Here is a 12,965-nt window from a genome sequence, read left to right on the forward strand (position 1 = left end):
AAAAGAAGAAGAGAAAGAAAAAGAAGAGAAGGCTTCAAAGGAGAAAGAAGAAAAGCCTTCCAAGGAGAGGGATAAAAAAGAAAAATCTAAAGAGAAAGAAAAAGAAAAGATGAAAGAGAAGGAAAAGGAAAAAGAGAAAGAAAAGGAGTCTAAACCCCCTCCCAAGAAGCAAAAACGAAATGAACTTGCTGCTTTGTTAGACAGTAATGATGCTTTTCAGATGACTTTCACGTCAATGTATGATCGTGTTAAGACCCAGCGTAATAGGGAACCAGACACACCAAAAGAGTCAACTCCCAAGTCATCTTTTGACAAATTCAAACAAAACCGTCAAAAGAAAGGCAGTAAAGCGAAATCAAACATCTATTCTTATGGCAGTACCTCAGAACAAAGTGATGACAATGATGATGATGATGAAGATGTAGATGATGATGATGATGATCTTAGCGATCTTTCTGAATCGGAGCCAAGTCAGAAACCCCAACCTGTCAAAGAAACAAAACCTAAAAACAAACAAATCAAAAAGAGACCTCACATTACGTCTTCCTCATCTTCTTGTGATGATGATGATGATGCCTTGTTGAGGGCCACTAAACCAAAAGGTAAAAAGACAACTGATAAATTCAGTGAGATTTTCAATTCATCAGAGTCAGAAATGGATAGTTTTCATACTTCAAATAAATCCAAAGGGGCGAGCACTAAATCCAAAAACAAACAGCCTACACCCAAACGCAGAAAAACCAGAGAAGATTCCTTGGACTCCTCAGCATCACATGATGACTTTGTCAAACCTAACCAAAAATCAAGCAGTCAGATTTACTCTCTTTCCAGCCTAACTGAGACCAGCCAGGATGATGAAATGGATATATCTGATTCAGAGGCAACCAAACCGCCTTTGAAAGTGAAGAAGAAGAAGAAAAAGATGAAAGCTTCAAGTGTTGAACAGAGAGATTCATCTGTTGAGTCAATTTCTAAGAAAGCAGTGAAAGCTGACAGAGATTCATCAACAGAATCCCCAAGAAAGTCTTTGTCAAAGGAGAAAGATGATGTTAAGAAATCATCATCTCCCAAGTTAGATCTGGCTGGTGTTAAAGGCGACACTGCGAAAGGAGGGAAAGATGAGGAGAAGAAAAAGAAAAAGAAAGAGCAAGTGAAGGAAAAAGATGAGAGTAGTAAGAAAGACAGTGTGAAGGGAAGTGAAGAGAAATTGAACAAAACCATGAAAGGAGATGGAGAGGAAGCGAAGAGAAGAGATTCTGAAGAAAAGAAGAAAAAGAAGAAGAAAAAGTTTGATCCCAAAGAAGAGGAGGAATTGGTGAACTCTCTCATTACAAAGGTTTATGACAAAAAACCTGATAAGGAAGTGAAGACTAAAAAGAAACCCAAACCCATTTTTGACAGTGAATCAGATGATCTTCTCACTTCAGAGAAATCGGATGACCATACTCACCATGAACCCAAACAGAAATCCTCCAAGGAAAGTCAAATAAAGAAGGAAAACACCTCTGTTGAGACCGTCAAAGAGAGTAAGATGGAAAAAGAGAAAGATAAGGCACTGAAAGAAAGTTCCATGAAAAAGGAAGAAATAATCAAAGACAAGAAAGAATCCAAAACTCCCAAACCAAGTGGTGTCTCCACTGATCATGTCAAAAAGGAAAAGGAGAAGAACAAAGAAGAAATGTGTGAAAAGAGAGCTAAGGAGGAGGTCGAAAAGAAAAAGGATCAACAGAAAAAGAAAAAATCCGAAATCAAACCTGAGGTAAAAGAAGCTGTGGAAAACCTTACTGAAGAAAGTGATTACAAGCCTCCCAAAAAGAAGAAAAAGAAGAAAGAGGAATCCACTGAACAGGAAAAGGCCACAAAATCATCTCCTAATGAAAAGAAAACAGCAGAATCTGCAGAGGATAAGAAAAAGGAAGAAAAACAATCAGAAAGACAATCAACCCCCTCTGGACATCAGGAGAAAGTTGTGGACGAGTTTGTCAGTTTTTGGGGTCATCCAAAACCAGTTCTCATCCCCAAGAGGTTAAAAGATTCTAAAAAAGGAGATGATGATAAAACAAAGAAAGATGCCAAAGAAGAAAGTGGTATAAAGACAGAGGAAGATGGTAAGATGAAAGAAGAGATGAAATCCAGAGATGAATCTGATTCAAAGGATAAATCCAGCAGTCCTGACATAAAATCTGAATCAGAACTTACTCCCAAGACAGAACCAGAATTACAAGAAGACATCATTGTGCCCATCTCTGAAGCTGAAACTACAGTGATTACCGAGGTAGGACCACCCTCCAGTGAGTCTGAAAGCCTTGTTATCCAGGAAGATAATTCAGATGACCAACCATCCACTCCAACTGAAACAAACGAAACTGGCATTGGTCTGTCAGTGGAGATTGATGATGATGATGGCTATCCATCCCTCATCATTGATGAGGTGGGAGATATGACCTCTCCAGACAAGAAAAAGATGAACAAGAAGGACAAGAAGCTCTCTAAGAAGCAGCATGAAAAGGAAGTGAAGGATCGCATGAATGAAGTAATTGATAAAGTTGCAAGGTCTGGACCCAGTGATGATGAAGGCAAAGACAGTCCATTGACCATTGAAAGAGATGATAAAGAACTTTTACTGTCGGATGTTATCAGTCAATTGAATTACAGTGGTAAAACGAACAGAGGTGAAAGAAAATCTTCAGTTGTCTCAGATATTATTTTTCCAGATAAAGATGATAAGAAAAATAACAAACAAAACGAGAAAAGCTCAAACCGTGGAAAAGAGAAAAAGGAAGAAAAATCTACATCACAGAAGAAAGATCCTGAAAAAGCAAATGACCAGCCTGTTAAAGCATTTGATCTGCAGGATGAGGAATTAAAAAAGAGAGACGAAGAACTGCTAAAATCTCTTGCTGCACTTTGTGATCCCAACATGGGCAAGCAAGCTGTTATTGAAGATATTCCTCCTAAACCAACTGAAGAGGAGCTGAAGAAGAAGGAAGAGGAGGAGAGGAAGAGAAAGGAAGAAGAAAAACGGTTAGCCGAAGAGGCAGAAAAGGCAAGGAAAGAACGAGAGGAGCAGGCAATGAGAGAAGCATCAGATGAAGCAGCCAGAGCTGTTGAATCCCTTCTTGAATTTCAGAGTGGATTTGAAACAGAACCCATTGGTGTTGGAGAACCAGAATTGCCTCCTTTGTACATTGAACCTGCTGAGAAAGAAATTCCTGCCATAGAATCCACAAAATTGGACCCAGACAGTATCTCAGTTCTCTCAACGAGTACCTCTCTTCCAGAAAAGACCACTATCTCACTCGATGACAAGCTCCCCTCCTTTCAGGACAAAAGTCTTGATGATGGCAAAGATTCTGGAGACAAAATGGACCCATTTACACTTCTTCCTCTTCCACCAACTCCTACAGAGATCAACCCTGTTCCTGCATCAGTATTCCAGTCACCCCAGAGGAACTCTACAGGGTTGACTAAAGAAAAGACACCAGAGCCATCAGCCATGCCTCAAATGCCACAGACCATGCCTTGTCCACAAATACCACCAATCCATTCACCACAAAAACCGATTCAGTCTCCTCAGATGGGCATGCCAACCTCTGTATCCATTCCAACATCAATGCAATCACCCCAGAGGCAAATGCAATCACCTCAACGTCAAAATCAGTCTCCACAAAGACAAATGCAGTCACCTCAGCGTATGCAGTCACCTCAAAGACAAATGCAATCTCCTCAGAGACAAATGCCATCCCCTCAAAGATCTCTCCAGTCACCTCAGAGGTCAATGGTGTCCCCTCAACTCCCATTGCACTCGCCTAATGCCAACATGCAGCCAAACCAAAGGAATCCTTTCTTCAATAAGGACTTGAATGTAAATGTCAAACCACAAGAAAGAAACTTTTTGTCACCGAAAAGAGAAATGCCATTCAGTCCACCAGACCACCATCCTCTGGAAGTTGCCACCTCTTTACAACAATCTCAGCAACAACAACAGCAACATCAAAGAAGGGCATCTGGTGGTTATCCTGGTGGTCCTGTACTCGATATCAAAGAACCTAACATCTACCACCAACAGCAACAACAGCAGCAGCAGCGTAGGAAATCGCAAGAACTTACCTCCGAATCAGTTTTCCAGGGGCCACGTAGGAACACAATTACAATCCCTGCAGATGCCACTGCAACTGTAGCTAATCTGGATATGAAATTTCACCCTAGACAAAACATGCCAACATCAGGAAACACTAGAGAAGGTCCTGGAGTTCCTTCAGGCCTAGGCTCCATTACTCCAGCCAACCAGGCTTCCCTTCCAGCACCTGTCTCTATATCCCTTGACCACCATCAGCCGACGAAACCACCAATGGAAAAGAACTTCCAGGCACCAATGAGAAACTTAACAATTCCATCTCATCAGGAGAACCTACTTTCACCTAGACAGAAGTCACCAGGATCAGCCAATATCCCTCCTCCACAATTCAAAGATATGAATGGCCCTCACGAATTGCACCGACAGCCTGTGAACATCAAAGGGCCACCTGGGTCAAGTCCAATGTTTCCCATGCCCAAGGGCCTTTTTCCAGATCCTAGAATGCCTCAACCGATGCAGCAACCAAGAGGAAATGTCCCAGAACATCCATTCTTGCCAGGAAAAAGCCCCATTACTGGAGATCCACATTTCCCACCAAAACCTCAACCACAAGAGCAACATCAGAATATCAAACCACCTGTTGTCAAAGGACTATCAAACAATCCACCATTTTCCCCGAGAGACCCTGTTCACCTTTTAGGAAAACTACCACCCCATGAGCCACACATGTTCAAACCCGCAAAAGGACCTGATCAACCACCGCAACCGCAAATCATGCAGGCTATGACCAAAGGGATTCAACCACCTTCTCTTCCAGAAGCTGGGTTCCAGCAAGGCAAGAATATACAGCCACAAACTAGTGGAGTCCATGACAATGCTTACCCAAATCAAACACAGACTCCACCTGTTGATTTCTTGCTGAATTCTCCACCACCCAGAACTATGGCAGGTTTCTTTTCATATCCTCCAACTTCAGAGTCCATGAAACCATCTGCACCATCAGCAACTCAACCACAAAAATTATCTGAAAGTTTGGAAGCACCACCACCACCTTCCTCATCCCATAATCGTGATCATGTGGTCACTGCTGACTCGAGATCAAGGTTCATGGATTTAAACCAACCTCCAGTTACACGGCCTGGTTTCCCTCCATCATTTTACAAAGAGCCTGTTCCCAAGACATATCAAGAGCCTTCAAATATCCAACAGCAGCAACAGCAATTTCAGCATCAAATGCAACAGCGACAGCAGCAGCAGCAACCTCCAACACCACAGCCACAACAGCAGCAGCAGCAACAGCAACCAAATATTTCAGCATCGGCTTTGGAAGATGACAAGAAAGGAGGACTTGCTAAAAAACGGAAACGAAATAAAAAATCTACCAAGGAAGATAGGGAAGCTGCTCTTGCGGCACAGCAGGCTATTGAGCAAAGTGTTCAGGCAAATGTTGAATCGATTCACAAAGCTCTCAATGCCCATCACCAAAGAGCAGCAGCAGAAAAAGCAGGAGGTACAGGTGACAAGAAAGCCATTGATGCTTATGATTTCGATGCTCAGGCAGGTCAGGATATCGAGAATTTGGAGAGTCACCAATTTACAATTGAAACCGAAACAAGAGGAACCCGCTCAACTCGTGGTGCTGGTAATGAAAGAGGAAGAGGTCGAGGTGGTAGGGGAAGAGGTAGAAGAGGAAGAGGTGGAATGATGGCCCCTCAAGATAATCATCATGAACCAATGTTACCTCTTGGTCACCATGGCATGCTGCCACATCAGCAAATGCAGCAACAACAACCTTCGCAGCAGCCACCCTTCCACCACCAGATGCATACAGTTACAACGTCAGCAATGCAGTCTCACCACTTGTCCCAACCACCTCTTCAACAACCAGCCAAACAAGCTCCGCATCCTCCATTCCCCACTCCCATCCTTCCCCCATCAGTTTCCCATCCCTCTCCCCTTCCCATGTCATCCACACCTCCATCCACACATCCACCATCCATATCCTTATCGCATCCATCATCCTCGTCCATATCCATCAGTCATCCTTCTCCAACTGTTTCTCAACATCACCCACAACCACCTTCTTCTATCAGCTCTCACCCACCTCCTCACACAACTCCTATAAATTCTGTTTTCCAATCATCACAACAATCTTCTTACTTGGACATGAATAGCAGAATGACTACTTCAACGCCATCAACTACAGCAGAATGGCCAGCAAAAACACAAGAGGCAGTTTTACAACCAAACAAACCTCAACCATTCAAATCAGATGTGCTCAGCCCAGAATCAAAAACAGATTTGGATTCATCTTATGGAGAAGCAGAACTTGTCATCAATCTTGATGACCAGCCTCCCAGTATTGAAGGAAAAGAAAACCAATGCAGTGTAAATTCTGATGTTGATGACCAGAATATGTCAGCTTCACCTGCTACACCAACTAACAAAAGTCAGCGCTCTACCAGGCCGCGTAAAAGAACAGATTACAAAGCTATTGCATCTGGTCAGCCTCCTCTGCCACAGCGAACTTCTCGCTCTGGTGGTTCACCCAGAGGAAGACCTGTTGAAGCCCAGTCTCCCAAAAGTGGAAGCTCCCCGAGAAATAAAAGTTCTGATAGTGTTGGTTCCTCTCCTGTTGTCAAATTGGAGAAACTGGAAGTGCAAACAAGGGCACGCAGAAGTCGTGATTCGAGCAAGAAAGATGAGATAGGAGATGAATTTGCAAGTAGTGAAGATTGGAAACAGCAGCAGAAACCTTTGACTGGAGGAGATGAAATAAAATTGATTTCAAAGGAAAATGTATATGAATTTGTGGATAACGAGCAGGATACAAAACTAGAGCCTAATATTCTAAGATTGACACGGGATAAGAAAAAGAGGATACAAGATTCTTTTGCATCAGAAATAACACCATTCACTAAACCTGGAAGTCAGCAGCAACCAGTTGTGGATCTCATGCCAGGATCGCCTGACTCGCCCAATAACAACTTTGGAGCCACTGATTCCAAAAAGGCCATTGATAATCAGTTGCCCGAACCAGCCATACCATCCACCAGTGAGGAACCAAAGTCATCTTTGAGCAATGTTGATGCAGTTATTGAAGCAGTATCCAAGGGAATTTTGGGACCCAGTGATGATAACAGTGGATCATCCACATCAACTCCTGAGCCTGTGGCCACTCCTGAACCAAGTAAGTTCCTTCAATATATTTTAAGGACAAGTGGATTACCCTTTCATGAAAAAAACATAAATCATATTTACACTTTTTCTCATTCTTTCAAACACTTCATATTAAAATAATTTAATCTTGAAAAATGAGAGAGAAAAAAAGAAGACCCATCAATGACTGAATCATTCCTTCCATGTATCAAATTAATTGATGCTGCCAGTTGTTATTCTCATATTCAAGTTACTTAATGCTCTCAGTTGACTCTTTGTTTTCCAACTGTTTGGAAATAGCACATAAAATAATTATATTGTTAAATCTTCAATGAAGAAATGCATTTTATTTTGATGCCCATGGTTTGACTGAGTTAACAAAGATTGTTTGCGGGTGGTTGGATGGGAGCATCACCCTTGAATCATATACCTATGATGTTCGCATGGGTGTACGATCCGATAGTGATGTCGTTTCTTCTTCTCTTTACTAGCCTATCCTGCTTCTTTGGTTTGTGATTGTATTTTTGACAGGGGATATTTTTTTTTCTGTAAATCTTCTGCCTGTTTGTTCTTGGTTATTTATAATTTAGCTTATGATATCTTTAGGTTATGATTTTGATTTACATTTGTACTATTTTTGTTAGATTGCTTGTTTTTTTGTTTCAGCGGTCTCTCATATAACCTCAATTGTGTTGGAAGAGACCTAAAGCAACAAACAAAAAAAAAAAAAAAAGATTGTTTATCTGATTTCTCATGTTTGATGTTTTTTTGTTGCTTTTTTCAGCTGGAGCTACAACCAGATCCAGCCGTCGCCTTTCAGAGGCTGCTAAGAAGAATGCAACAGCAGCAACTGTTGCTGAGGAGCAGAAACCAACTACAGAAATCTCCAAACCAGAAACTAGATCTTCTGCTGGCAAGAAAGGCCCAACTGTGCCCCCATTACGTATCAAAGTTGACAAGAATGATGAGAAATTGTATGTTATTGAGTCATCTAGACATGGGGGAAATGCTTCTGCAGAACAACCGCAACAGCAACAGTCTGAGAAATCATCTCTATCCTTCACAGTCAAATTGTCAGACACTGGAACTGCTACCATCAAGCCTTCTAATGCAGGTACCGTCTCTGGCAAAGGACAAAGCAAAGAAGAACTGGATCCATCGGGCAATGCAAAGCAGCCTCAACATATTGGCTTGTTCTCAGAACAAGAAGCTGGGAAGTCTGGCAACATGCCTCAAACAATTTCAGCAAATGCTAGAAGAGTGTCGACTGAACGAACGAGTAATGAGGAGAAAGGAGATAATAATACAAGCGTTTCCACAATACCTGCCTTTGCTCCAAATTCAACAGCTGCTCCAACGAAATCATCGTCACCAGCTGTGAGTGCACCTTCCACAACCACCACCCATTTGCCCATGAAGCATATGTGGGATCAGAAAATGCAGCAGGATGCATTGGCAGGAAGAGGTCCACTATCTCCTTGCAATTTCCCACTCCATCTTCAGAAAGGCACAGCGATGACCACACCTCTTTCTAACCAGCCATCATCTCGACCTCCAAGTGCCCACCAGGAGATGGGAGTTGGGCAGAGACCTCCAAGTGCTCACCAGGAACCTCCTATTGGCAAAAGACCTCCAAGTTCCCACAATCCTGTTGTACCACCTCATCCTGGAAAGGGAGGGAAACATGGTGCAGTGGACGTCAGCTCTGAGCTTGCCTCTAAAATGGCCGCCGAAGCACAGAAGCACCATCCGGTAAGAATGACTTTATAATATAACCCTTTACAAGAGAGCAATTAAAGCGATGCAACTTTGTTACTGCTCTCTTGATGAAGTGCCATGTCTGTGTATCCAATTCAATATTTCAAGTTTGAAGAAATAACAATTTTGAAAGAAATACAGTCTTGCTGCGCGGGTGGTTGGATGGGAGCATCACCCTTGAATCATATACCTATGATGTTCGCATGGGTGTACGATCCGATAGTGATGTCGTTTCTTCTTCTCTTTACTAGCCTATCCTGCTTCTTTGGTTTGTGATTGTATTTTTGACAGGGGATATTTTTTTTTCTGTAAATCTTCTGCCTGTTTGTTCTTGGTTATTTATAATTTAGCTTATGATATCTTTAGGTTATGATTTTGATTTACATTTGTACTATTTTTGTTAGATTGCTTGTTTTTTTGTTTCAGCGGTCTCTCATATAACCTCAATTGTGTTGGAAGAGACCTAAAGCAACAAACAAACAGTCTTGCTGCTGGGTTAAGACGATTGTATGAGCTTCTATGAATCTTAAGTATTAAACTAGATTGCTTTTTGAACCTGGATATAAATTAATTAGTGACCACTTTGAGTTTTGACTCAAAGCCACCTGCCAGCCAAATCAATTGGCGCTCCAGCTGGTGATTAAAATGGATATTGATATTATTATGTACATATTTAACAAAAAGCAACAAAAACAAAAAAACAAACAACACAAAACCCTCAAAATAAAACAACAAAAAAAATAAACAAACATGTGAACATAATAGGCACATTGATTTTACCATGTTTCAAACCATTTAAAACAAATTTTCCTCTTTTTCATGACCAGGGCCATTATGGGTTTCCTCACGTTCCGCCAGCCCACAGCCAAAGACCACCTTTTATGCTGCCACCAGACCAAGCTGGACACCATCCCACAATTCACTTCCCTCCAGGGTTCAAACCTGGTCCAGATGGACGGGGCAATGCAAAGGCATCTCCTATCCCCCCACCCAATCAAGTTCACAAACTGGCTGGTGTGGATATCAGGTCAAGGACACCCCCTGTCACCAGTGGGGCCATGCTATACTCAGGAGTGGTATCTGGTCAGCCTATATCACTCTCTCCCAAGAGCTCCAGCCCTGAAGGCCAGGTTAGTACACTTGATAAAAAGGTTACCAATTTTCAGTGTGCAGACTTCAGACTTCAGCTTCCCTCACACGATTTGAACCAGGGAGTCAAAGAATGTCTGTTCTACTGTTAAGCTTCTACAAAAGCTGGACCATGACGTAGTCAATTTTATATCATATTCCAATGAATGAAACTGCGCTTTTATTAAGTCAAAAGTTACGAGGAAAAAAGTTTTTGTTTACATATTTACTGTCACCTTTTACAGTCAACCTTAGGTTTTCAGATTTCCTACTGAAATCTATGTCTTTGAAATCTGAATTTTCATTTACTTAAAATTCAAAATATCAGGATTTTTTTGATCGCTCTGCTGACCTAAAAATGTTAAAGCTATTGAATCAAGCACCATCCTTTGACACCCATATTAGAATGATGATGCTCATTTATTGCCTTTGAGACACAACTTATAGTTATTGAGGACTCCTAATGCGACTTGTTAAATCAATTTTAATAATAGATTATTAAAAAATTAGCTTTTGACTTACCCTTCCTTATTTGTTTTTAATTGATACATGTAACATGTATGTTGTAAAATTTACTAGATTCAATTATTACAATTTTTTTGTTTTTTTTGTTTTTTGGATACTGTTTCAGTATGAATTTTTATGATATTCTCCATGCTTAATATTATAATCCCATTCTGTCCTCCACCCAGACAATTGAGAGACTACCCAACCCTCTACGTCAGAATGAGCCTACACAGTCTCCATCCCCACTCAGTCTTAGGATGCCTGGATCTCATCCACAAGACTCTGCAGGACGAAGCTTGCAAGGTTTGTTAACAAGTGGAAGAATATGTGTGTCCTCTCTATATTTTTTGTGGTGTAGATTTTGTAAAACACAAAAGGTATTCCTGGTAGGACCTAAAGGTTTCAGAAGCTATTTTTCAAGATCTAATATTTAACTAAAAAGTTATTGTTTTGCTTTGTTTCAATTTTTGTTTTTGAAATTCAAATAGTACTTGTGACAGCTCTAAGGTCATTTGTATATGAAGTTGAATTTCTTTCCAATTATGATTGATTGAATTCCCATTGAATGAATGTTGTTATTGTTTTCAATTATAAACCTTTTGATTTGCAATTTCTTTCAGATGATGAAATGGTGATGCAGTATCTGGAAAACCAGAGGCTTCAACAACAGTTCCTCTTGGCTAGAACATCTACAGCCCAGGATGTGAATCGATCAGCAGAGGTTGCCAGAATCAGAAGCATGATGACCCCCAACGAACTTGCTGCCATAGCTCAACATGAGTCAGGTCAAAGTGGGGGTCAACCTTTGAATCTCTCAGAAGCAGAAAGTAGAAACTTGCCAGACCCATCAAGAGGAACTCCCAAGACTCTGCCTTCTGCTCCACAGAGCCCATTTCCTATGTCATACATCGACAGGAAAGCTGCAGAAGACCGGGGTCGGCTTCCAGTTGGTGTCAGCTCTGCTTTCATGCAACCAAGTCCTGGCGGTCATCATGAGGGGATCCCACCCCACATGTACCCTCCAGAAATTTCCATCCCTGGGTTACCGCCGTCTCACACAGCTCCGTTTGGAATCGTCGGCCGATACCCCATGGATCCCCACGCTGTGTACAGCCCAGCAGCTCAGCAACCGCCTCCACCACCTCACCTCATGTCAGGGAGAGAAGGCATGTTGAGCTCCCCTTTCCCTCAAGGATTCCCACCAGGTACTCGATTCCCTGTCCTGGAGCAGCTTGGGGATAAGAAGGAAGGTCCAGGCCCTCACCCAGACCAAGGCCCTGTCCCAACCTCCAGAGACATGCTTGGATCCTTATCTCCTTCTCCTGGCAGCCGCCAGTTGCAGGCTGATCTCATGAGACAACCTGCAAGCAGAATGCCAGGAGAACTTTCCAGCCGGGATGGTCCTGTTGGCATCCTACAAGTAAGATTCTGTTTAAGCACGATCCAATATTTTTCAGTCCTATTTCCTCACGGAATCTAGAAGAAAAATAATAATAGAGAAATGAGGTCATGAGTAATATCTTATACTTACTTGTAATGTCTGTACATTTTTGCTTGGCAAATTTTACCAAACATAGACACCCCAACTAAGAAATTTAAAACAAGTTTTTATGGAGGAAAACTGATTAATCTGCTGAAAAATCAAATCACACCTTGTGTGTAAAATCATAACGAATATATGCTGATAATTTGTTCCATTTTCATTTAACGTATGCAATTTCCTTTCGCTAAATGAATGTCATTTATTAATATTATTGTTATTAAAGCTTACCATTTCTTTCTTGACATTAACCCTCTCCTTACCAACTATAGGAAAATCACCACATTCATTACGATACAACCAACATTTTTCTTATTCAAATTTCTTTTGTACATCATAATATTTAAAGAAAATGAACAGTGTGTTGTACAGCATGTTTTTGCTAAAGAAATTATTTATCTCAAGAACTTTACTGCTACTGTGATTTAGTGATAGAAAATCTATTTTTGTGTTAGTTGGGTGTGAAGTTTTGGGGAAAATTTAGAAAATGACTGGTAAGGAGAGAGTTAAGACCCAACAGGTCTATAAAGCAATTAAATATTTTATTCTGTTTTCCTTCAATACAGAGATACCCAGTGATGTGGCAAGGTGCCTTGGCCCTGAAGAATGACAACAGTTATGTTCAGATGCATTTCATCGCTGGCAATCGTCGTCTGCCTAACCTGGCTCTTCCTCAGCCCATGCCTAATGGGGCCTTGACACCTCTCAGAATCTCACAGAGGATGAGACTGGAACAGGCACAACTGGAAGGAGTAGCTAAAAGAATGCAGGTAATTTTAGTCATTTAGTCGAATG

The 12,965-nt window shown here is 41.4% G+C and overlaps 1 protein-coding gene across 1 annotated transcript in view; it reads left to right on the forward strand.

Annotated features, from left to right (window-relative positions):
- The window catches only part of LOC144970295 (uncharacterized), an 80,866-nt gene that overhangs the window by 65,286 nt on the left and 2,615 nt on the right, over positions 1–12,965 (forward strand). The window contains 6 exon segments of the mRNA XM_078909781.1: positions 1–7,268; positions 8,022–8,989; positions 9,823–10,125; positions 10,816–10,933; positions 11,251–12,050; positions 12,737–12,940. Coding sequence (XP_078765907.1) covers positions 1–7,268; positions 8,022–8,989; positions 9,823–10,125; positions 10,816–10,933; positions 11,251–12,050; positions 12,737–12,940 — 9,661 coding nt within the window.

Source organism: Berghia stephanieae, chromosome 4 (assembly GCF_034508935.2).
Source record: "Berghia stephanieae isolate SIO BIC M18660-M18661 chromosome 4, UCSD_Bste_1.3, whole genome shotgun sequence".
NCBI classification, from domain to species: domain Eukaryota; kingdom Metazoa; phylum Mollusca; class Gastropoda; order Nudibranchia; family Aeolidiidae; genus Berghia; species Berghia stephanieae.